Raw genomic sequence first — 27371 nt, forward strand, 5'->3', positions numbered from 1 at the left:
GCGTTTCAATCCGGGCAAATTTCAATTTGGATTTCCCGCCATATCGTAGTACAGCCGGAGGTCGCGATTGGCGTTCTAGAAAGCCATAGGCATCTAGTAAACAGTCAGAACCTCAAATGGCCGCGAATGAAATAGTTGGATTCTTCGGGTTCCCGAGAACAACTGTTTACGATATTTAATGCTTCGGAGAAGTATGGGGAAGGTTCCGCTAAATCGGCGAGGAAACCTCATTCGAAGAAATGCGTATCACGAAATGCGGCAGTCATCGAAAAGGCTCAGGCGCTGATTTCGGAGGACGCGGGCAATTGCTGAGGATATTGGCGTCAGTATTGAATGTCAGCTGGCGAACAATAAGGCTATTGAATGTAAGTTGGCGAACAATGAGTCGGATGGCAGAGGAGGACCTCATACGAGCCATTTAGTCCAAAGCTGGCTCTCGGATAACGTTGACATGTTCAGGTCAAAGGAATTCTGGCCCCCGAATAGCCTGGATTTGGTGCGTAGTAGAAAGAGATACCAATAGGACGAGGCACGCTAACGTCGCATCTCTACGCACCGCTATCGAACCAGAATTCGCGAATATGGACAGCGCTGTTTTGAAGAGTGCGTACGATAGCTGCAGTACAAGATTGGAAGCCGTCATTGCGGAGGTTACATCTAGTAATGTTACTCTTGAAAGATACCACTACTTATATACTATGTGATCAAAAGTATCCGGAGACCTGGCTGAAAATGACTTACAAGTTCGTGGCGCCCTCCATCGGTAATGCTGGAATTCAATATGGTTTTGGCCCACCCTTAGCCTTGATGACAGCTTCCACTCTCGTGAGCAAACGTTCAATCAGGCGCGGGAACGTTTCTTGGGCAATGGCAGCTCATTCTTCACTGAGTGCTGCACTGAGGAGAAGTATCGATGTCGATCGGTGAGGCTTGACAGGTGCTCGATCGTGTTGAAAGGTGCAATCGCCATCCCCGAATTACTCTTTAACACTGGGAGGCAAGAGGGTGCTTAAAACATCAGTGTAGGCCTGTGCTGTGATAGTGCCACGCAAAATAACAAGGGGTGCAACCTTCCTCCATGAAACACACGACCACACCATAACACCACCGCCTCCGAATTTTACTGTTGGCACTACACAGGCTGGCAGATGATGTTCACCAGGCATTCGCCATACCCACACACTGCCATCGGATAGACACATCGTGTACCGTGATTCGTCACTCCACACAACGTCATTCCTCTGTTCAATGATCCAGTGTTTACGCTCCTTACACCAAGCGATGCGTCGTTCGGCATTTACTGGCGTGATGTGAGGCTTATGAGCAGCCGCTCAGCCATGAAATCCAAGTTTTCCCATCTCCTGCCTAACTGCCATAGTACTTGCAGTGGATATTGATGCAGTTTGGAATTCCTGTGTCATGTTCTGGATAGATGTCTGCCTATTACACATTACGACCCTCTTCAACTGTCGGCGGTCTCTGTCAGTCTACAGACGAGATCGGCCTGTACGCTTCTGTGCTGCACGTGTCCCTTCACGTTTCCACTTCTCTATCACATCGAAAACAGTGGACCTAGGGATGTGTAGGAGTGTGGAAATCTTGATTACAGATGTATGTGACAAGTGACATCCCTGACCACGTTTGAAGTTCGTGAGTATCGCGCAGCGCCCCATTCTGGTCTCCCGCGATGTCTGATGACTACTGAGGTCGCAAATATGGAGTACCTGGCAGTAGGTGGCGGCATAATGCTCCTAATGTGAAAAGTTATGTTTTTGTAGGTGTCAGGATACTTTTGATCACATAGTGTATGTAAAAGGATTTTCATTTTGTATTTTGTTTTAATAAATTTGCGTTAAAAAAAAGTTTCATCTGTCCAGTTCTAGGCGCCGCGTCCTGTATTTCACCTCTAGCGGTTCTAGGCGCTCAGTCCGGAGCCGCGCGACTGCTACGGTCGAAGGTTCGAATCCTGCCTCGGGCATGGATGTGTGTGATGTCCTTAGGTTAGTTAGGTTTAAGTAGTTCTAAGTTCTAGGGGACTGATGACCATAGATGTTAAGTCCCATAGTGCTCAGAGCCATTTGAATCTGTATTTCACCTGCCGCGTTAGCACGCCGCTTCCGGGATTCGGAGAGGAGTGCTGGTGTCTGATTGTTTCCGCCTTATGGATTAACTATGATGACCGGTGTGCTGGCCAGTGTGGATGTTGCTTTTTAGGTGGTTTTCCGCATCTGTTTAAGTGAATACTGCGCTGGTACCCACGTCCCACCTGAGTTATATATTTCACAAACAACTGGAAAACATTAGCTATATTTTCATAAGACAGATGGTGTACACAAATTCATTGCGGCGGGGGGGGGGGGGGGGGATGAAGAAGAGAAGGAGTGGCGACAGGAAGGGCGTCTGACCACCCTCTACCACTAACGTTGACAAATCCATGAATTATGGTGCTGACCCCATGAAGATACGGGATACAGACCAAGAAAGAGAAAAGTAGTTCCCATTCAGTATTTTACATTACAAATTTTTTTAAAAAAATTTGTTTGTAGAAAATTTACTGTATTAGGAAAATATAGATATTACAGACTGACAAAGTCTTAGACGCGAAAGAATCACAGACATTTGCAATTCCTATAAAACCTGCTTCTTGAAAATATAAACGAACTAAGCGAAAGTATACTGTTCGAAAAACACAAAATGAACGTATTTGAAAATTATTGACCTGACTGATACCGAGAGAAGTGCAATCCTGTTTTACTACGTTGTAACGTGTATCAGCCTCTTTCTCCTGATAACATTACAGATGCCTCATCACTTCGACAGTGTGAGACATCGAAGACATTGGACAGCCATTGTGACCCACGGCCGCGGAACCGGCCCCTAATGCGCACCGAGGCTCATTGTCGACGGCGTTTCAGACGTGCTCAGCTGTCAGGTTGCCTGGTGGAATTGTGTTTAAATTGTGCCTTGTCTGAAACTAAACTCTTAATGGTTGCTGGTAACTCATCGAAAATGTACTTTGCTGAATACTGGACTTCTTTCTGGGCAAGAGTAAGTGATTTCAAATCTTTATGTATATTGTTCTTATTTCTAGTACTGATACTGTGTACTAAGCAGTTAGTTGGAAAAAGAGATGTATTATTTACGACAAACTTCATTAAGGAATAAATATACTGAGAAGCTGTGGTTAGTATGCCCAATTCTTTGAATAGGTTTCGACATGATGTCTTGGATTTACACTACACATTACTCCTATTATACGCTTCTGTACTCTAAAAATTTTTTCTTGGGTTGTGGAGTTACCGCAAAATATGATACCATATGACATAATGGACTGAAGATAAGCAAAATATGCCAGTTTTTTATATTTATATCTCCTATGTCTGACGTCATTCGCATTGTGAACACAGACTTGTTTAGGCGCTTTAGATCATCGACAGCGTTGACATTCCGACACTTCAGCGGGTGATACAAAATTTCGCTATGCGTCTTCGCCACATCATCACCAAGAATGGCAGGCATATCTAACACGTCATAACCTAAATCCGAATATCTGTAGTGACGTTTACATGTTGAATAAAGTGTGTACACGCATTAGTTTGTAACTAATTTATGTTTTTTTTCATGTAGTTCAATAATTGCCAGCCTGTAGGTGTGCATATGCTCGAATAGCTCCAACAGCTGCCTTGACGATGCTGTGTTGGTTAGTGGGATGCATTGCATCAAGTAGTTTTCAATTCGTCTCCTGCGATCAGTGAATACACACGTTGGAGCTGCGCAACATTTATTTAAGAAACGAACGCAGGCGCTGGGTCATAACAAACTGCGCTTTTTCAGGGTCGTTTATGTTAGCGAATTTCCTCATTTGTGGCCCGTATATTCCTACGGCGCCCGGTACCCGCAACGCCAGCTGGTGCCATTCAGTCTCGGGAGATCAGTGGTGAAGTATATATATATAGGGAGTTTTTTCATTGTAGCAAATGAAAACACGCGTCAAGAGCGCCAAAGAGGATAGCAGGTCACAATCCTCTGAAAATTGCTTTTTTCAGGGGTAACTCTAAAATCGTTATCCTCTCCAACAAAGAAATCGAGAAACCACTATTTCTGCCCTTGCTTTTGGCAAATTCTTTTGTTGTGGTTATAAGGTATTTTAGTTTCTGGAATCCAATACAAAATCTAAAAATAATTCTTTTCTTTCAAAATCTCACTTTCAGACTCGTCACTCAATTCCTTCGATATTTCCTTGGCTACATTGTATACAATGCTGCAGTAATTACATGTCGTCCCTAATGTGCAAAAAGTGAAAAGTTGTTAAAATCGTTCCTCGACAGCCCTCAATAGGTAGCTGCTATGTTGCAATATTTAAGGGGACTGTTCTCCAGTCTTCGCAATCTTATACATAGCGCCAGCAAACATGGTATTAAAAGTCCATAATACGAAAGGGGTAACAAATGAAAATGAGGCAGGTGGAAAAAAATTCAGTAAACCGCTTATTATGTCAAAAGTAATCGCCATACTGTTATTAAATTTATGCCACTGTGAAACAAGATGGTCAGTGTTGGTTCAAATGGCTCTGAGCACTATGGGACTTAACATCTGAGGTCATCAGTCCCCTAGAACTAAGAACTACTTAAACCTAACTAACCTAAGGACATCACACACATCCGTGCCCGAGGCAGGATTCGAACCTGCGACAGTAGCGGTCGCGCGGTTCCAGACTGAAGCGCCTAGAACCGCTCAGCCACACCGGCCGGCGTTGGTCAGTGTCTTCAAAGAATAATTTTTGCGATTGATTATGAAACTATGATGTACCCATGAGTGCATCTCTTCGCTCCAAAGCAAATCAACGGCTACTAATGTCTTCCTTCAGAGTTCAAAAACATGTAAATCGCATGGGGAGAGATTGGGACTGTATGATGGATGTGTACGGGCTTCCCAGCCGAACATCTGGAGCGTGGTCGAAACAACTGGCACGCCAGCCCCGGGAAAGTCATAATAAACTTTTTCTTTGGTTGCAAGGGCCAGATGCCCATTGATATTCTGGAACAGGGCTCTACAATTAACGAACAACGGTACATGGATACTTTGCAATAACTGCAGCGCGCCATAAAGTCTAAAAGCCCAGAAATGCTGACAGACAGCATCATTCTGTTGGAGGATAATGTTGCCAAGGTTGTTTCGACTACGCTGCAGAAATTTCACTGGGAAGCCCGTACACATACTCCATATAGTCTCGATATCTTCCCGTGCGAATTCCATGTTTCTGGAGCGCTGAAGGAAGACATTTACGGCCATCGATTTACTTCAGGCGAAGAGAGCCACGACTCGGTACAGTTATTATTCTGTAAGCAACCGCAAAGATTTTTCCATGAAGGCATTGTCCGTCTTGTCTCACAGTGGGACAAATGTATTAACTGTTATGGATATTACTTTTCAAATAATAAACAGTTTACCTACTTTTTCCGTATGTCTCGTTTTCGTTTGACTGCCTCTTATGATTCTGTCGCCTCTCGTTACATCCACATTCAGCAGAAGTGCCATAAGACATTAAAAACTCTTTCATGTACTGAAACACATTGTCTGCTATGAAACTCCACAAATAAAAACACTTTTCAACTGCATGGACATATCTGAGTTCGAATTAAGACGTTTCATTGAATCGTACCATCTGTTGCATCTTGGAAAGCCACACTTGCTCATACTTTGCTGTAAAACACTTCAGTTATATTGAATGACTTCAGACGTCCGTCAGCTTCCCATAGAACGCTATACATTTACCATACCGTGGTGCACTTCAACTAATACAAGGTTTTGAAGAACACAATTAGCATCACCTGTAGTTCGTACATTTTTTGTAGGCACGGAACGTCAAAAGTATGATGATACATGAATATTGGGTCCCGTGATATCTGTTGTGTACCAATCGGAAAATTCTCAGACATTTCTAGACCAGTGGCTTGACCACAGTTGTAAGCATAGCCTTCATCTACAGTAGTCTTCCCTGGCTCCATTACACCACTGACGGATTAACCGAAGTCTGTAAACGCTTACACGAAATCGTTTTAGTTTGCAGTTACTGTTACAGCGACTCTTTTTTGAATATAACCTGAATCCTCTGCGAATTTCATGTAGTATAGTAGCTGCACGATTATACTTAAGAGCTCCAGAAAATCTCTACATGTCAAAGTTTTAGCATGTCTGTTAAGGATTCCACCATCACAATGGGATGCAGACTCAATATTGAGTCTGCTCTTTCATTAATTTAAACAATTTCCGGAGGCAACCCAAATAAGTTGTAACATTAAGGTTACCAGGCGAAAACTTAATCACCCACAGGCAACACTCGTTAATGCTGTATAACATCACCTTTAGCCTTGATAAGTGCCTACATTCGACGATGATGAGAGTCCAAAAGTTTCTTCAGGTATGCCATATCCAACTGAAGCTACTCAATGATGGTTATATCCCTCAGAGTTACCAAAGAGCGGAGACGTTGAATGCAACTTTTCGCCCACTGTCGCAAGTAGTCCCAGACATTTTCAATGGGACTAGAATTTAGGGGATCTCTCGATGTGTAATAGCGTGCCAGAGAGTTCGTCGAACCAAGAACATTCGCTTGTAGTAGTGGGAATACGGCTGTTATCATTTAGCATATTCACTATGAAGATGAACCGACAACACTCTGTCACCAAGAATACTGAAATAAATATCCTGTTTCATGTACAACTTAACCTGAATCGTTGGGAGCAAGTCTTGGTACGAAAAACAGCCCCAAAAGATCAAAGAGCCACCTACGACCTGAAGTAGACCCTCCGCGCACTGCAGGTTACATGTCTCAGTATAAAGTTCGGTGCACTCAGTTCCCTTCATAAAGTTCACTCAGAAACTGGTTGTGATGGACATTGAGTGGCAGCGGAAATTCCTGTCGGCTTTGAAACTGACTGTTACTGACAAGGCGCGACATCCATCTCCAGTCCCTGTCGTTTATGAAACTTTTACAGCCACTGTTCTTACGCCATGTTTCATGGCTGCGAGTGGTACGCCGTTCCTTGTAGACGCGTTGTAGAGTCAGCGTTAGTTCATCGAAAAATTTGGCAACTTCACTCACGATGTGGTCATGGTCAACTACAAAGACGACAGCTCAGAGGTGAATCCAGGGGTGGAGACGGGGGAGGAAGGGCTTTCGCACTGCAGCCCTCCCCCCTCCCCCCCCCCCAAAAAAAACTGCACATGTTCCTTCTTAACCTAGACAGACAAGAGAGAGAGAGAGAGATTTTTTGCAACGTACCATTCACGCTTACGAGTCTCTAAAATTTTCTCACTATTGTGGTTGGTCTCACACTGACGTGAGAAACTTCATGGAATACCTCCTAATATCGAGTCAGACCTCCTTTTTCCCTGCATAGTGCAGAAGCTCGATGTGGCATGGACTCAACAAGTAGTTCGAAGCCCCAGCCAAGCTGCCTCTATAGCCATCCACAACTGCAAAGATGTTACCGGTGCAGAGTGTTGTGTACGAACTGATCGCTCTATTATGACCTATACAAATTCGATGGGATTCAAGTCGGGTGGTCACTCGCTCGAATTATCCATATTGTTCTCCAAACCAATCGCAAACAACTGTAGTCCGGTGACATGACATCGTTTGGGAATATGAAGTCCATAACCGGCAGTAAATAGTTTCCAAGTAGCCGAACATCACCATTTCCAGTCAACGATCAGTTCAGTTGGACCAGAGGACCCAGTCCACTCCATGCAAAACCGAAGCCGACTCCATTATGGAGCCACCACCAGCTTGCACAGTGCCTTGTTGACAACTTGGGTCTTTGGGGGATCTATGCCACTCTCGAGCCCTACCATCAGCTCTTACCAACCGAAATCTGGACTCATCTGTGCAAGCCATGGTTTTCCAGTCGCCTACGGTCCAACCGATATGGTCACGAATCCAGGAAAGTTGCTGCAGGCCATGTGTTGTTAGCAAAGGCACTCGCGTCGGTAGTCTGCCGCCACAGCCCATTAACGCCAAATGCCCTAACGTATACGTTTGTCATACATCCCACATTGATTTTTGTGGTTATTTCACGCAGTGCCTGCAGTGAAAACTCTACACAAACGCCGCTGCTCTCGGTCGTTAAATGAAGGCCGTTGGGACCTGCTTTGTCTGTAATGGGAAGCAATGCCTAAAATTTGGCATTATCAACGCACTCTTCACACTACTGATTTCCGATTATTGAATTCCCTAATGGTTTCCGAAATGGAATGTCCCATGCACCTAGCTCCAACTACCATTCCGTGTTCAAAGACTATTGATTCCCGTCGTGCGGCCATAACCACGTCGGAAGCCTTTTCACATGAATCACCAGAGTATAATTGACTGCTCCGCTTATGCCTTGTGTAAGCGATACTGTTGCCATCTGCATCTGTGCATATCGCTATCCCATGACTTTTGTTACCACGATGTGTAGTAGATTAAGGAATTACCTTCGTTTACTCTAGAGAACTTGGAGAGGGAACGGTCCTACCAAATGTCTATGAGCTCAGGATCTTCCAGGCCAAAATCCTGGATTGGACTGTACGGTAGCTCCATTAAGCTATTTTGTCACATTTTGGTTCAAATGGCTCTGACAAGGGAACATCCCCATCGCACCCCCCTCAGATTTAGTTATAAGTTGGCACAGTGGATAGGCCTTGCAAAACTGAACACAGATCAATCGAGAAAACCGGAAGAAGTTGTGTGGAACTATGAAAAAAAAGCAAAATATACAAACCGAGTAGTCCATGTGCAACATAAGCAATACAAGGAAAATGCTACATCAGGAGTGCAGTGGTCCCGTGGTTAGCGTGCACAGCTTCGGAATGAGAGGTCCTTGGTTCAAGTCTTCCCTCGAGTGAAAATTTTACTTGCTTTATTTTCGCAAAGTTATGATCTGTCCGTTCGTTCATTGACGTCTCTGTTCACTGTAATAAGTTTAGTGTCTGTGTTTTGCGACCGCACCGCAAAACCGTGCTATTCGTAGACGAAAGGACGTGCCTCTCCAATGGGAACCGAAAACATTTGATCGCAAGGTCATAGGTCAACCGATTCCTCCACAGGAAAACACGTCTGATATATTCTATACGACACTGGTGATGGCATGTGCGTCACATGACAGGAATATGTTGTCGACCCACCTAACTTGTACACTTGGCGAATGGGTAAAAAGATTCTTCTACCTTGCCCGATTTAGGTTTTCTTGTCGATGTGATAATCACTCCCAAAAAAGTGATCGCATCGGACGGACGGACGGACTGAAAGTAAAAAATTAAAACTTTTCACTCGAGGGAAGACTTGAACCTAGGACCTTTCTTTCCGCAGCTGCTCACGCTAACCACGAGACCACGGCGTACCTCAGCTCACATGATCCTTGATGTTGCCTATCTTCTCATGGACTACTCAGTTTGTATATTTTGCTTATTTTTTTCATAGTTCCATACAACTTCTTCCTGGTTTCTCGATTGATCTGTGTTCAGTTTTTCAAGGCCTATCCACTGTGCCAACTTATAACTAAATCTGATGGAGGTGCGATGGGGAGGTTCCCTTGTGAGCACTATACGACTTAACATCTATGGTCATCAGTCCCCTAGAACTTAGAACTACTTAAACCTAACTAACCTAAGGACATGACACAACACCCAGTCATCACGAGGCAGAGAAAATCCCTGACCCCACCGGGAATCGAACCCGGGAACCCGGGCGTGGGAAGCGAGAATGTCACATTTTCACGTCGACCTCTCTTCTAGCGCTGATTCCCCACACTCTAGTGGCAGATATTCACCACTTCACCCCCTAAACCTCGGTCAGTAGTGCAGGATGACGAGTTTGCGTTGTACCATTTCTACACCATCTACATCGCTTCAAAGCGATCACTACCCTCTCTTATGCAGGACTTATATTTTGTCAGATGAGCTTATAATAGGTAGTGGAAACGACAACGGCGTGGTGTGCAGTGATTACTGGTGACCTGTGTCCAGGATGGTGCTGACGCTCTGCTACGACGCGACGTGGCGCGACGTGAATGACCTCGGCTTCCCCGCGCAGGTCGTCTTCTCAGCCAGCGCCGCCACCATTCTGCCGGCCTGCCTCATCATCCTCTGGCTTCAGGTCAGCCACAGAACTCCGACATATTCTATACTGCCTCACCTAGATGCTGTAGTTGTTCAGTTCGAGTGTAGAAATTTTCTGAAGTGTGTTCGTGTTCATAGTTTGATTGCAGCTACTGAATATAAAGGTGGCACAGAAAACGATCTAACGGGCGGGCAAACTGAAACTATCCCAGAAAATTTTTCATGCACCTTAATTTAGGCAACCTAACTTACATTATCCACTTCCGGCGCAGATGTAAGTTGGATTCCCTGTCGCAGGATGTATGAAATACATTACTGGCCATTAAAATTGCTACACCAAGAAGAAATGCAGATGACAAACGGGTATTCATTGGACAAATATATTATACTAGAACTGACATGCGATTACATTTTCAGGCAATTTGGGTGCATAGATCCTTGAAATCAGTACCCAGAACAACCACCTCTGGCAGTAATAACGGAATTGATACGCCTGGGCAATGAGTCAAACAGAGCTGGGATGGCGTGTACAGGTACAGCTGCCCATGCAGCTTCAACACGATACCACAGTTCATCAAGAGTAGTGACTGGGTATTGTGACGAGCTAGTTGCTCGGCCACCATTGACCAGACGTTTTCAATTGGTGAGAGTTCTCAGAATGTGCTGGCCAGAGCAACAGTCGAACATTTTCTGTATCCAGAAACGCCCGTACAGGACCTGCAAGATGTGGTCATGCATTTTCCTGCTGAAATGTACGGTTTCGCAGGGATCGAATGAAGGGTAGAGGCACGGGTTGTAACACATCTGAAATGTAACGTCCACTGTTCAAAGTGCCGTCAATGAGAACAAGAGGTGACCGAGACGTGTAACCAATGGCACACCATACCATCACGCCGGGTGATACGCCAGTATGGCGATGACGAATACACGCTTCCAACGTGCGTACACCGCGATGTCGCCAAACACGGATGCGACCGTCATGATGCTGTAAACAGAACCTGGATTCATCCGAAAAAATGACGTTTTGCCATTCGTGCACCCAGGTTCGTCGTTGAGTATACCATCGCAGGCGCTCGTGTCTGTTATGCAGCGTCAAGGGTAACCGCAGCCACGGTCTCCGAGCTGATAGTCCATGCTGCTGCAAACGTCGTCGAACTGTTTGTGCAGATGGTTGTTGTCTTGCAAACGCACCAATCTGTTGACTCAGGGATCGAGACGTGGCTGCACGATCCATTACAGCCACGCGGATAAGATGCCTGTCATTTCGAGTGCTAGTGATACGAGGCCGCTGGGATCCAGCACGGCGTTCCGTATTACCCTCCTGAACCCACCGATTCCATATTCTGCTAATAGTCATTGGATCTCGACCAACGCGAGCAGCAATATCGCGATATGGTAAACAGCAATCGCGATAGGCTACAATGCGACCTTTATCAAAGTCGGAAACGTGATGGTACGCATTTCTCCTCCTTACACGAGGCATCACAACAACGTTTCACCAAGCATCGCCGATCAACTGCTGTTTGTGTATGAGAAATCGTTTGGAAACTTTCCTCATGTCAGCACGTTGTAGGTGTCGCCACCGGCGCCAACCTTGTGTGAATGCTCTGAAAAGCTAATCATTTATATGTCAACGTATCTTCTTCCTGTCGGTTAAATTTCGCGTCTGTAGCACGTCATCTTCGTGGTGTATCAATTTTAATGGCCAGTAGTGTATTTTCTGGGCCTATTTCATTCTGCCGACCCTCTACAATACTAATGAAATAAAACTGTTGATTTTATCCTGCCGTTAAAAGACAGACATAGATTAACTTGTCTAATAACTAATACCCAATTTTAAGTCTGTGGTTTTTTACTGTTTATATCGATACTATAGACATTTAATTCTTTGTTGGACAAGGGCTTTATTTTGTCGAAATACGATTCCCTGATATTGCTAAAAGAATCTGCGGCATGAATACTGAATCCCTTTGTTCTCATTTTGAAAGTGTGTGTTGTTCTGTAATTTACGCCCGAACGGATGGTTTCTCTAACATGCCAGAAATGTGCTCTGTTTCACCTTTATTACAGTGGCAAACTCTGGTTGAGTGCATCATTCTCATCATTGTAATGTCACTGTAAATTTTTCACGTCATATTCGTGGGAAGATGATTATGTTAAGCAAGAAGACCACAATTGTATAAGAGTTTTAGCCACGAATTGCTATCAGTACTAACAGTTATGTACAGAGCTAGTACAGACAGCACAATCTTTTACAATCACGTTAAGACACTGGCGAACGCTGAAATTAGCACAGTGTTTCGCCTGTTATTTGCTCGTCATAGTCGTGATATCTTGCAACTTTGACATGATTTCAACAGTTGTTAATATTTGTCAGTTCTATGCACACACTCACGACTGTGATCACGCACCACTTTCTATCGTTTCATCGGCCTATTCCTCTCTCTCCCGCTCCTCCGTGACCGTCATCATCCTCAGGCACTGGCGATCCTTAAGCACAGTGCCTCCATCTACCTGCCACAGTCAGATCACGTGAACACCACGCAAGGATCACAGTATCAAAACATGCGTGATAGTCGAATGAGCACTATAGTTTTCTGCGTAATTCCTTTGTTTGACCGTGCTTTCGTAGCCATTGAGTGACATATCAAGATAGTACCAAGAAAACGTTGACCTTCATACATCTGCTGAAGGTCATGAAGATGATCACATGCAGATCGTGTGCCCCACACAGATAGCTTCACAAGCCCCACCCTTATAAGTGACATCATCACTCTTGTCAGTGATCATCATCTTTACCACTGACATCATCATATAAAAAGGCAAGCCTCATCTCCTTCCTCCTCCTTCTCTCGCCAACCAATCAAATTTATAATTGGTGGAACTTATCCAGTTGCGGTAATGGAAAATTTACAAAATATCCAGCATGGTGGTCATAGCTCACTTGTGCTTTGTAACCCCTTCCCCTTTCCAACCAATGACAGTGAAGTATTCTGGGGACCATAAAAATGAAACAGCCACTCAAAAGCCAAAACCTTGGATCTAACACAGTTGTGCTAGTGGAAAATTAAAAAAAATTACTTAAACATGGTGGAATTAGCGCAGTTGTGGCTTGTAATCCACCCCTCCCCTTACCTCCCCTTTGCAGTAATTGCATCTCACTACTTTACACTCCGTTAAAATGAAGCAGCGCATCACAAAGTAGCTCCAGAGTACCCATCTTGGCTGTATCCACACAGTCCGCAGTCTTGCATTATGCCCAAAAGAATTTATCCATAACATACGTAGGGAGAGTAACTTGCAGTATTTCCACATCTAAAATATGTTAGCAGAACACACACACTAACCTCCACCTGAATTACGTAAAATGGTGGCACGTAAAAGAATATTGATAACTACGTTTTTATTTTACAATGCAAAACTGTTTATAGATTGTCTCACCAGTCGCATATGTAAATTTCGTTGGAAAGTATACAGCATTCGCTATGGGTTATGAGAACAAGTATAGAACATACTCCCCATAAATAGTTAAAAACAAGATTCAAGTATAGAACATACTCCCCATAAATAGTTAAAAACAAGATTTGCTTATGAATGTAATTAACAAATTAGAAATAAACAGTTGCTGAATATTTGTTTTACTTTAAGTAATATTTTGCAAAACTCCAAAATTGCGAAATAAAACCAGCACCTGCTTTGTGCTCCTGTTGGTTGTCACTGCTGACAGATGGCAGCGTTCATAATTTGATATAGCAAATCTAACAACAATACTTGGTGTATGGCACAGTACCGCCTCAAATGAATTATTTTCCACATCAGCCAGGTAAACTTTAAATGATTTATGTATTTGCAGAAGATGTGTTTTTCTTTAAATACTATTCGACAAAATTTCAAAGTGTGAAAGAAAACCAACTGCTGCTTTACGGTCCTGTCGCGTGTTTTCTGCAACAGATGACAGTGTTCATACTTCGATATGCCTACCGCACTTAGTGTAAGGCACAATCGAGCCTAAAATTAATTAATGTCAGTTGTCACAATGTTAATTCAAAATTTAAAATATATGTAAATATACTTTGACAATGCAAATAGTGCCATATTTTTTGCGTATCGTAGTGTTGTTTTCCACACACACACACACACACACACACGTATCTGTCAACTTGGTGCCTAAAACATGGTTGTAAACTAGGTAAGTATTTCAACGCTATTTCCACTTCTGTGTAGTTACAAATTACATGCTAAACAGACGGCAGGTTTGGCCTAAAAGAGCAAACTTTTGCACATTGAAATTGTTCTATGACGCCTGCCAAGTTTTATAATAGTATCTAAATATGTAATGGCTGTTGATATTTCAATCTGATGGAGGTGTTAGAGAACATAATGTTGTCACCTAAAATTTTTACATAATTTTCAACAAAGTTTAACCACATTATATAACTGATGTTATCAAAAGCACACTATTTATTTTTATTCGCATTTGAACTAAGTGTGGTAGAGGTTGAACACAAACAAAAGGTGAAATATTTACCAATTAGGACGTCGGTACTGAGACTCTCTAAAACTGAATTTCCTAGTCAACTACTAAATAACACAGGCATCTATTCAAAATATGTTATGTAAAATCATCACGCACAACTCAAACGAAAGACAAACAAACACCATTTTAGGAAGAAGGTGTTTTGACAATTTTTTTGTAGTGTATCACTTATAGTGCGACTTCTCCTATAAATACATACAACACCACAAAACTTCCTGAAAGACATGAAACATCACAAAAGATGATGGTGCAACAAACAGAGTCGGTATCTGGAAAGTAAATTTATTTATCGAGCACATTTATGTTGCATTCAAGTATAATTACGTATCTCGAAAATTTGAACTTTGCAGAAAAATATAATTGTATAATATGGAAATTCAATTCTGTAATTTTTCACTATTACAATTGGGTTCGATCTAACAACTTGGGGTTTGATTGGCTGTTTCATTTTAATAGTCTCTCAAATACTTCACTGTGACTGGTTGGAGATGGTGAGAAGATACAAAGCAAAAGCGAGCTTATTCCACCAGCTTGGAATTCTTTTAATTTTTGTAAAATTTCCCACTAGCGCAACTGAGTTAGTTCTGGCATCTTGGATTTTGATTGGCTGTAGAGAGGGGGCGGCAGAAGAGAGGAGGCGTGGCTTGCATTGTGATGACATCACTGATAACCATCCCTTTATTTACCCTCCTAAATAAAAAAAGAGTTTACTGAGAATTTACGTCTGGGGTGTAGCATTGTATGGAAGTGAGTTATAGACAGTAGAATAACAGTAAAAAATGAGAAATGGAGCGTTTGAGACGTGGTGCTATAGAAGGGTGCTTAAAATAGCTTGTCTAATAAGGTGAGAAACGAGGATGTTCTCCACAGAATGAGTGAGGAAGAGAATACATTGTAAACACTGATCAGAAGGAACAGGCTGATAGAAACTGTGTTAAGACATCTAGGAATAACGCGCATATGTAGAGGTCGGGAATGAATGATTTCTGTGGCGGGTCGTTGAGTTAGGCTGCTCGTGATCAAGAATACATATAGTTCACCATCCTGGGCGCGGTTGCTGTGGTGTGGTAGGTAGATATACCTATTCCATTACAATCCATTACAGCTCTCGCTGTGATGGTGTGTCAATTTCGCCTTTTCCAATCTTGCGCATGGACTACTCAGTTTGTATATTTTACTTATTTTTTTCATAGTTGCACACAACTTCTTCCTTTTTTTCGATTGATCTGTGTTCAGTTTTTCAAGGCCTATCCACTGTGCCAACTTATAACTAAATCTGAGAAGGGTGCGATGGGGAGGTTCCCTTGCTAGCATTTCCGCTGCTCCAGGCAGAACTGCTGACCTCTTCCCTTTTGCTGTTCACTTACTGCCCCTCCGTTTGATTGCCGCAGTCCTGTCTCGTTATACACTCTCACGACTACAACTCTACCCTGAATTCGAATGTCAGTGCTCCTTTACGTGCTCCCCTACATTATAGTTTTTGACTCTTTTCATAATTGTCTCATAAGCGCAAAAACAAGCGAGCTCCCATTGGTCACTCGGCATCCTTCTACTCTGCTGCTGTTATATGACATTACAGGGGAATTTCCCAATATAGGCGTCGTGTAGAAACCACAAACCAAAAAATGATCAAATGTGTGTGAAATCTTATGGGACTTAACCGCTAAGGTCATCAGTCCCTAGGCTTACACACTACTTAACCTAAATTACCGGTATCCAAAGGACAAACGCACACACACCCATGCCCGAGGGAGGACTCGAACCTCCGCCGGGACCAGCCGTACAGCCCCTAACTACAGCGCCTTAGACCGCTTTTTTAAAATTTTTTTTATCTCATTTTGTTCGCTTCTGTTCGTTGCATCTGCTCGGGGCGGAAATGGTTTAGGTACAAATACCGACGTCACAGGCACAATATGAAGAGAGAGAAAGTATATGAGTGTATTAAACGTGGACTTATGTTTGTAAAACGAAATGAAAATCGAATAATCTTGGATGACTGAAACCATATAGTAGTGAAAGTGAAAATTTGAGAACTGTAGGGTCAGCAAAGATCCACTTGCAGTTGTTTGGCTAAACAAACATTTTGCACAGGCCATTCATTTGTTAGCAAATCGAAAGATAAAGGCGACCGCGCATTTGGAACTGCTGACAGGACCGTGTGGGCCGCAAGGCGCTGTCGGCGGGCGCACTATCGCTGTGCGCCGCTGCCGTGGCGCTGCCTGACGTGAAGCCGGGACCCGCCGCTGCGCTCGCGCTGGCGCTACTGTCGCGCCTCGCCATCAACGTCGCCTACAATGCCGCCACGCAGTACGCTGCCGAGCTGCTGCCTACACAGGTAGGCCAAAACTCCAATATGGAGCGTATCCACTGGTGAACACTACTGCGGCTGCTAGATGCAGCGTTTCCTCGTTAACCCTATCGCTGATGTGGGCGTGTATACACGTCCTGCACCGCCATTCCTCAGGTGCTGTAGACATGTTTACGCGCGTCGCTTGGGTGTTATATTCATTACAGAACAAATGTACCTCTTTGCGTGCAAAAAAGAAAGAAAGAGAGAGAGAGAGAGAGAGAGAGCACTTTGTGTCGATATCTTGAACCGTTTGTGAAATATGACGATTGTTGTGACCATATAATTCCCGATTCGCAGAGATGGAAGGTGCTCGTTCTGTAGGACCGTCCATTCGATATAAAAATCAAGAACTCGAGAAAGAAATGAGATATCGTTCTGATCTCAATTTTTAATTAAAATTTCGATATTTTACGTATATTTCATATACAGCAATGAGTGAGCTAAGCTCAACCAAACGAGAAGTTTCCGCAGTCCGTTTTAACTTCTGCAAAGCTTTAAAATTTCGTGCAATATTTTACTTCATCTGATACAGCGCAGTAAATATGACGTACTACAGAAACAAAATGGAGCCAAGACTGTAAGATGTACAAAAAATCAAATTTTTTCACCGAAAAGTTTCTTAACATCGGATGATAAGTATTCCATAGCAGATGGCAAGTCCTCACGGACAGAGGTCCTGGGCGCGCTGTCTGTGACCGTCCGCTGGATATAAAAATCAACAACTCGAAAAATGAGATGTCGCCCTGCTCTCAGTTATAAGTAAAGATATCTTATCTGCATATCTACACTGCAATGTATCGGCTAAAGTCAACCATACACAAAGTTTACGCAATATGTTTTTATCTCTGTATACTCTTTATTTACAATAGTGTGCAACGTTTTACTTAATTTGATACAGCGCGGTAACTATAACTAAGAACAAAAATATTACAGAGGGTAGCTAACCCTCTGACCGAACACGCTGAGCTACCGCGCCGACACCATTTGGCTATCCGAGCACGACTCGCGGGCAGATCCAAACTTCCATGTATCATCAACCAAGTGTCTACTACTTGTACTCGTACATCCATTACGTATATTCCCATACAGGTGAGACATTTTCCTTGAAAGTCACTTGCCCAGTGTCGGCAGATAAATACGACATTGCAGTGCCCTTGTTACTCCGAATTACGATGCAACGTTCCTTCGGACATTTATTCATTGTTGTCATTCCATTATACAGCTGATGGTGGTCCACATGCGCAATTACGAATATATTTCATGTATTTCACAAAATGGCTCTGAGCACTATGGGACTTAACATCTCAGGTCATCAGTCCCCTAGAACTTAGAACTACTTAAACCTATCTAACCTAAGGACAACACACACATCTATGCCCGAGGCAGGATTCGAACCTGCGACCATAGCGCTCTCGCGGTTCCATAGTGTAGCGCCTAGAACCGCTCGGCCACCCTGGCCGGCCGAACAGCATTCCAGGGAATGGTTTCGAACAGGATAATGCTCGCCTGCATACCGTTGTTGTCACCCAACATGCTATGCAGAGAGTCGACATGTTGCCTTGGCATTCTCGATCACCAGATCTGTCTCCAATTGAACACATATGAGTCATTATCGGACGTCAACTCCAGCATTATCCACAAACAGCATTAACCGTCCCTGTATTGTCCGACCAAGTGCTACAGGCATGGAACTCCATCCCCCAAACTGATATCTGTCACCTGTACAATGCGCGCACGTTCGCATGCTTGCATTCAACATTCTGGCGGTTACATCGGTAATTAATGTATCATAATTTAACATTTACAATGGCTTGTGTGTGTGTGTGTGAAATCTTATGTGACTTAACTGCTCAGGTCGTCAGTCCCTAAGCTTACACACTACTTAACCTAACTTATCCTAAGGACAAACACACACACCCATGCCCGAGGGAGGACTCGAACCTCCGCCGGGACCAGCCGTTACAACGGCTTATCTTCCGCTTATATTAATCTGTGGTTTTACAATTTTAATCACTTAAATATGTTAAGTAGACAAATGTATTCTCGAAATTTCATTACTCTACTTTAATTATTATTTGGTGTTGTGATTTTTTTCTGTCAGTGTACAAGAGACAATCAAAAATGTTGCGTTTAACGGCGTTACTGCAGCGAATATGCAACGTAGCGCAACTCCAATGGCAAGGGATTAGTGTGCCCTTCGTGTCTTTCTGACGTGTGTGCAGTAAATGCGGGAACGTGAACCATGATGACGTTATTTTCAAATGCATCCAAGCAGGACCAACGTGCTGTTATTCCTTTCTTGGTTGCCTGAGGACATACACTGATAGTCATCCACCGGAGAATAAAAAATGTGTATGGAGTAGCATGTCTGTCAAAAGCAAACGTTAATGGTATGGTGCGCCAAGTTCCGTACTGGTCACAAGATGGAGGTCGATCTGGGGGGCCAGCTTCATCCACTACGGACAACAAGAAGCAGGTGGTTGATGATGCGATTAGGGCAGACCGGTACATAACCATTCGTGCACTAGCAAAAGATCTCGACATTAGCTTCAGTGTGGAAGGTACCACTTTCCATGAACGCATTGTTGCAGGCAACGGAAGCTGGTATCATCTCTGGGACACGGAGTCGAAAGCGTCCATGATACAACAGTGTCATCCAATGTCCCCTTGTCCCAAGAAGTGGAAGAGCCAGCCATTTGCTGGAAAGGTGATGCTCACCCTGTTCTTTCATTACTGGAGTCCATTATTTATTGATTTCCAAGGAACCTGATGTCTCCACCACTGGAGAACGGTACTGGACAGTGCTGCAGATATTACGACGTCCAATCAAGGCGAAACGCATAGGAAAACTGTGACAAGGATTGCTGCTGGTTAATGATAATGTTCCTCCCCATATTACAAATGTCGTGAGGCATAATCTGCGCCAACTGAAGTAGGAGGCACTAGAGCACCCTCAATATAGTCCTGATCTCTCACCACGCTATTAATACGCCTTCGGTCCCTTAACGAAGGGCTTGAACGGTCGACGATTCCTGTCGAACGAGAATGTGCAGCAGGCAGTTACGGACCTCGTCACACAGCATAACAAAAAAATGTTCAAATGTGTGAGAAATCTTATGGGACTTAACTGCTAAGGTCATCAGTCCCTAAGCTTACACACTACTTAACCTAAATTATCCTAAGGACAAACACACACACCCATGCCCGAGGGAGGACTCGAACCTCCGCAGGGACCAGCCGCACAGTCCATGACTGCAGCGCCTGAGACCGCTCGGCTAATCCCGCGCGGCACTCGCCAGTGTAATTACTCTCTATACTCAAACTCTCGAGAAAAAGAAAATCTATGGCTGTTTCCATTGCCTGCATGCATCAGGCATTTCCTCCCACGGAACACCATTGGGTAAATATGCTCCAAATCCAAATCACACATTACTCCCTAGCGACTTGCAAATAGCTGATTTACATACTCCTGGAAAACACTTGAGATTTTCATCACTCTAGATTATGTATTACTGGTGAAAAAAGTATCGAATCCTTTAATTGAGATGAATAATCTGCATTAAGTAACTGCATTTCTCGAGAGTTTGAGTCAGAGTTCATAGCTGTTTTTTCATATAACGTATCGGATCTTGTGTGCTACTTCTGAGTTTACAGCATACTGTTTCTACATTCATTTTACATATATTGTTCACGATTCCCTGCAATTTTTACGCGAACTGTTCAGCAGAGAATAACAATCTCACTAGAGAAGTGCCAGAACATAGGATAGTCACAAAATGTATATCTTGCTTTATTCACAATCTTCGCTGACGGAGCCACTGTTATTACGGAATTACAGAAAAACACTTTAGTCATACGTTTCAAAACAGCATATTCTACGCAAGTGTACATCTAAAATAGAATGGCCGTACTCATATTTGAAAGCTTGAGCATTTGCACTCATTCTACAACTTTAACAACAGAGAATTGGTTCAAATGGCTCTAAGCACTATGGGACTTAACATCGGTGGTCATCAGTCCCCTAGACTTAGAACTACTTAAACCTAACTAACCTAAGGACATCACACACATCCATGCCCGAGGCAAGATTCGAACCTGCGACCGTAGCAACAGCGCGGTTCCGGACTGAAGCGCCTAGAACCGCTCGGCCACAGCGGCCGGCAACAGAGAAAAAACAGAAGAAATAGTAAACAGAATTATACTTAAAAATACAACCTTCGCTCAATGAAAGAGCCGTACCCAAATACCGGAAAGTTGCACAGCTCACACCAATATTCACGAAAGGTAGTTCGCATAATCCACTTAATTACAGGCACTTAACGTCGATGTGCAGCAGGATTTTGGAACATACATTGTGTTCGAACGTTGTGAATTACCTCGAAGAAAACGGTCTATTGATACAGTCAACATGGGCTTACAAAACATGAAACACAACTAGCTCTTTACTCGCATGAAGTGTTGAGTGCTATCGACAAGGGATTTCAGATCGATTCCATATTTCTGGATTTCCGGAGGCTTTTGACACCGTACCACCACAAGCGGCTTGTAGTGAAATTGCGTGCTTACGGAATATCGTCTCAGTTATGTGACTGGATTTGTGTCCTGTCAGAGGTCACAGTTCGTAGTAATTGACGGAAAGTCATCGAGTAAAAGAGAAGCGATTTCTGGCGTTCCCCAAGGTAATGTTCTGGCCCTTTGCTGTTTCTTATCTATATAACCGATTTGGGAGACAATCTGAGCAGCCGTCTTAGGTTGTTTGCAGATGACGCTGTCGTTTATCGACTAATAAAGTCATCAGAAGATCAAAACAAATTGCAAAACTATTTAGAAAAAATATCTGAATGGTGCGAAAATTGGCAGTTGGCCCTAAATAACGAAATGTGTGAGGTCATCCACATGACGGCTAAAAGGAATTCGTTGAACTTCTCTTACACGATAAACCAGTCAAATCTAAAGCCTGTAAATTCAACTAAATACCTAGGAATTACAATTACGATAAACTTAGGAACACACAGAAAACTGCGTTTTATTGGCAAGACACTTAGAAAATGTAACACATCTATTAAGGAGACTGCCTACACTACGCTTGTCCGTTCTCTTTTAGAATACTGCTGCGCGGTGTGGGATCCTTACCAGAAAGGACTGACGGAGTACATCGAAAAAGTTCAAAGAAGGGCAGCAAGTTTTGTATTATCGCAAAATATGGGAGAGAATGTCACTGAAATGATACAGGACTTGGGCTGGACATCATTGAAGGAAAGGCGTTTTTCGTTGCGACAGAATCTTCTCACTAAATTGAAGGAAAGGCGTTTTTCGTTGCGACAGAATCTTCTCACTAAATTCCAATCATCAGCTTTCTCCTCCGAATGTGAAAATATTTTGTTGACAGCAACCTAAATAGGGACAAAAACCGCAATAAAACAAGGGAAATCAGAGCTTGTACGGAAAGATATAGGTGTTAGTTCTTTCCGCGCGGTATACGAGATTGGAATAATAGATAATTGTGAAGGCGGTTCGATGAACCATCTGCCAGGCACGTAAATGTGATTTGTAGAGTATCCATGTAGATGTAGATTAATTAAACAAATATCTAACCCCTTATTTTCACTTCAAATATCTATGAATATGTTTGACTATGGGAAATCTGTCTGGAAACGAAGGCATTATAGATGACTGAGTCTTAATTACAAAATCTGTCTATAACAGGACACAACAAGATAACTTCTGCTTCTCACCGGTCTCTGATGTATGACATGGAACGTCTGCACCTGGTCCTCGCATCAGCGAGCATTGGTATCGTGATATTGCCAACTGCCTTTGCTAATCGAGTCATTTCGTTTCTAGAAAGACACTAGCGAGTCATGTTCCAAAAATAATACTCCCATTAGTGTTTTTTTTATATTTTTTTTAAGAGAAGTATCCATTCCCTCTTCTTAGTAGCTTGTATATCTTTACTTATTACGTAGCGCAATGTTCATTGAAGGTTTACATTTAGAACGTGCAACACCTAGACGAATTTATAAATTTTATTTTTTAAAATGTAATATGCAATATTCTACCCAGTGGTACAAAATTCTCAGTAAATGAAATGAAAACATCTGATAGGAGCATAATATGTTAGCCAGCCATATTGTCTGCACTGGATCCCTCACCCTACATATAAGGCTTGCGATATGGGGAGTGTGAGATGATGTGCTACGTGTTGACTCACGTGACCATGTAACCAGTCTCAGTCTTAAAACCTACGCCCCTTTGGACTAGATTGTTTCACCCTACCAACTATGTGTGATTAATGGCACTATTTCACAAAAGTGCTTTTTGTAAGTCAGTTTTTATAAGGATCTTTTTCGTCGGAGATGCCAGGGTAACAGTGTGATGGGATTTTATCAGAAATGTTTCAGCGTTTCCCCTCCTGTACAACCATCATGGATGTATGATACAATAAGCGGATTGGATACAAGATCGTTTAGTTCTTGAAGAACGGTATACACTCAGTCGCAGTGGTGTGCACGTTTGACATATATTGTTAACTTTAATATACAGATTGATTCAAAAGTAAATGTGTACACTTCATGGATGTAATGTATGCATCAAAATAAGAGTAAAACGTTAAATAACGTTCTGTCTGAAATTGCTGTATTTCTGTGATATTCAGCTGAGTAGAGGTTACAGTGCACCTCAAACAACACAAAATTAATTCTTGGCCATTCAGAAGTAACTGTACACACTTTTTAGGTGCAACGTATTTATCAAAATAAGTGTAAAATCTTGAAGTTTTGGATAAAATTTATTTATTTCAGAGCTATGCTAGACGGTAGGAGTTACAAGTGGAACACAAAGATCACAAAATTAATACTTCCCAGAAACAACACGAAGGGATCCGAAATTCAACAACTATGTACAGTACATTTACCCCAGAAGATGTTCAAAGCGATTGCAGGCGAAGACGACAAGCCTGTACCAGCCCGTGATGTAAGGCACATCACAAATGACATTATACGTCACGACTAGGGAACAAAGCAATTTCAGACAAAACTTTACTTAACATTTTACTATTATTTTGATGCATATATTATACCCACGAAGTGTGTACAGTTATTCTTGAATCACACTCTATACATAGTGCTGAAAGATTGTCCAACTACACTCCTGGAAATGGAAAAAAGAACACATTGACACCGGTGTGTCAGACCCACCATACTTGCTCCGGACACTGCGAGAGGGCTGTACAAGCAATGATCACACGCACGGCACAGCGGACACACCAGGAACCGCGGTGTTGGCCGTCGAAAGGCGCTAGCTGCGCAGCATTTGTGCACCGCCGCCGTCAGTGTCAGCCAGTTTGCCGTGGCATACGGAGCTCCATCGCAGTCTTTAACACTGGTAGCATGCCGCGACAGCGTGGACGTGAACCGTATGTGCAGTTGACGGACTTTGAGCGAGGGCGTATAGTGGGCATGCGGGAGGCCGGGTGGACGTACCGCCGAATTGCTCAACACGTGGGGCGTGAGGTCTCCACAGTACATCGATGTTGTCGCCAGTGGTCGGCGGAAGGTGCACGTGCCCGTCGACCTGGGACCGGACCGCAGCGACGGACGGATGCACGCCAAGACCGTAGGATCCTACGCAGTGCCGTAGGGGACCGCACCGCCACTTCCCAGCAAATTAGGGACACTGTTGCTCCTGGGGTATCGGCGAGGACCATTCGCAACCGTCTCCATGAAGCTGGGCTACGGTCCCGCACACCGTTAGGCCGTCTTCCGCTCACGCCCCAACATCGTGCAGCCCGCCTCCAGTGGTGTCGCGACAGGCGTGAATGGAGGGACGAATGGAGACGTGTCGTCTTCAGCGATGAGAGTCGCTTCTGCCTTGGTGCCAATGATGGTCGTATGCGTGTTTGGCGCCGTGCAGGTGAGCGCCACAATCAGGACTGCATACGACCGAGGCACACAGGGCCAACACCCAGCATCATGGTGTGGGGAGCGATCTCCTACACTGGCCGTACACCACTGGTGGTCGTCGAGGGGACACTGAATAGTGCACGGTACATCCAAACCGTCATCGAACCCATCGTTCTACCATTCCTAGACCGGCAAGGGAACTTGCTGTTCCAACAGGACAATGCACGTCCGCATGTATCCCGTGCCACCCAACGTGCTCTAGAAGGTGTAAGTCAACTACCCTGGCCAACAAGATTTCCGGATCTGTCCCCCATTGAGCATGTTTGGGACTGGATGAAGCGTCGTCTCACGCGGTCTGCACGTCCCGCACGAACGCTGGTCCAACTGAGGCGCCAGGTGGAAATGGCATGGCAAGCCGTTCCACAGGACTACATCCAGCATCTCTACGATCGTCTCCATGGGAGAATAGCAGCCTGCATTGCTGCGAAAGGTGGATATACACTGTACTAGTGCCGACATTGTGCATGCTCTGTTGCCTGTGTCTATGTGCCTGTGGTTCTGTCAGTGTGATCATGTGATGTATCTGACCCCAGGAATGTGTCAATAAAGTTTCCCCTTCCTGGGACAATGAATTCACGGTGTTCTTATTTCAATTTCCAGGAGTGTAGAAGACGGAACACGACAATAAAAGCAAGTAGGAGAAAACAAAACAAAAAAGATGAAGTTGATTGTGAACACTTCAAGGCACATTGCCTGGGAACACGGCAATCTCGAGGAAACACACGGCCTTTACAACGGAAAAAGTCTCGCTTTATTTACAAATGGCAGTGCAGCAATTGGCTTTCCAACAAAAACGACGACCTCTCACCTCTTCTGCCAGCACGGTACCAACGGAAGTGAATTAACGAACGATTCACCGGAAAAACCGATAAAGTTAATCCACTGATGAAATCCTCCTGACAAATAATCTCAACATAATTTTTTATGATTGCGCCGTACCTGTTACAAAGATATAGATGTGATAAGTATTTAGCAGCCCGTTGTGGCCGAGCGGTTCTAGGCGCTTCAGTCCGATACAGCGCGACCGCTACGGTTTCAGGTTCGAATCCTGCCTCGGGCATGGATGTGTGTGATGTCCTTAGTTTAGGTAGGTTTAAGTAGTTCTAAGTTCCAGGGGACTGATGACCTCAGATGTTAAGTCCCATAGTACTTAGAACTACTTAAACCTAACTAACCTAAGGACATCACACACATCCATGCCTGAGGCAGGATTCGAACCTGCGACCCTAGCTGTCGCGCGGTTCCAGACTGAAGCGCCTAGAACCGCTCGGCCACACGGGCCGGCATCCATTTGAACCAATATTTAGAAGTATCATATTTTTTACTGGTGTACTTCTAAAATACGGTTTTCATACTTCCATTTGATAGCTTAGGAAAATACATAATTTTCAAAAACAGAGTAAAGAAGACAAGAACAAGTAAATTAGCGGCATAATCTAAACAAATATCTTGAGATGTATTTTCACTTCAGCCCTCTATGTATTAGACGAAGATACATTTTTCTGGAAATGAAAACGCCATAGAATACTGGATATTTGTCAGAAAACTATCCTTAGCGTTTGCCCTCGCTCATGGAACCAGTCCTTTTGGAGAAACACGCAGATGTCAATTTTTCTCAACACGCATTCCCACCAGTGTCTGTCTATGAAATTTACCCCTGTCCCATGGTTAAAAGCCTGCACATCACTCTTCATACTGAATGAAAGACACTGTTGTACTCAGGTGTAGGTAAATTTAGAACTCATTTTTCAGCCTACTAAACAACAGTCTTGGTAAATGAAAATATCTTGTTTGTGGAGGACACATCATAGGAAATTGTTCATTCAATGACAAAGTGTGAGAATGTCTGCATTTATATTAGCTTTAAGTCGACACCCACTTAATGCAATGTATTCAATATCTTACTTGAAGATTTTTCTACGTAACAGTTCGACACTTGGCAGCAAAATAGTAACGTATCTGTACAACGGTAAAATTAAGTAACTGAACCATTCAAAAAAAAAGATGATTACAAAAGTATCAAAGTATTAAAAAATTTTACATCACAGACTCATTCAACTACTGAGTTAAATATACTCAAATTACACTGCACAACACAAGAGCTATCGATAGGGTTGCCTGCCATTAGGCGCTTTGCCTGCCATTAGGCGCCAGAACAGCATAAAGCGCCACACAGATCAGTGGGTGTGATTGTCTCTGTACAGATCATTTTCAAAGTGCTTAACAAATGTGTGTGGGTAACTGTGAAATCGTTGCCAAACTGGGAGTTAGGGAGTTGGGGGGGGGGGGGGGGGAGATTGGTCACAGAGCGATCTTTTATCCTTTGCTCTTTCATTCACGTATGTGTCAGCGTTGCAGACCTTCTTGATCATAACACAGGAGGGTGTGGAACACAGGAGGACTGAAAAAGGATAAACACCCT

General features: G+C 43.6%; 1 protein-coding gene across 1 annotated transcript in view; it reads left to right on the top strand.

Moving 5' to 3' along the window:
- LOC126184064 (organic cation transporter protein-like) overlaps window positions 1-27371 on the top strand; it is a 331100-nt gene that overhangs the window by 207316 nt on the left and 96413 nt on the right. The window contains exons 7-8 of the mRNA XM_049926425.1: window positions 10009-10138; window positions 16791-16973. Coding sequence (XP_049782382.1) covers window positions 10009-10138; window positions 16791-16973 — 313 coding nt within the window. The remainder of the gene's footprint in view (window positions 1-10008; window positions 10139-16790; window positions 16974-27371) is intronic.

This window comes from Schistocerca cancellata, chromosome 4 (genome assembly GCF_023864275.1).
Source record: "Schistocerca cancellata isolate TAMUIC-IGC-003103 chromosome 4, iqSchCanc2.1, whole genome shotgun sequence".
NCBI classification, from domain to species: Eukaryota; Metazoa; Arthropoda; class Insecta; order Orthoptera; family Acrididae; genus Schistocerca; species Schistocerca cancellata.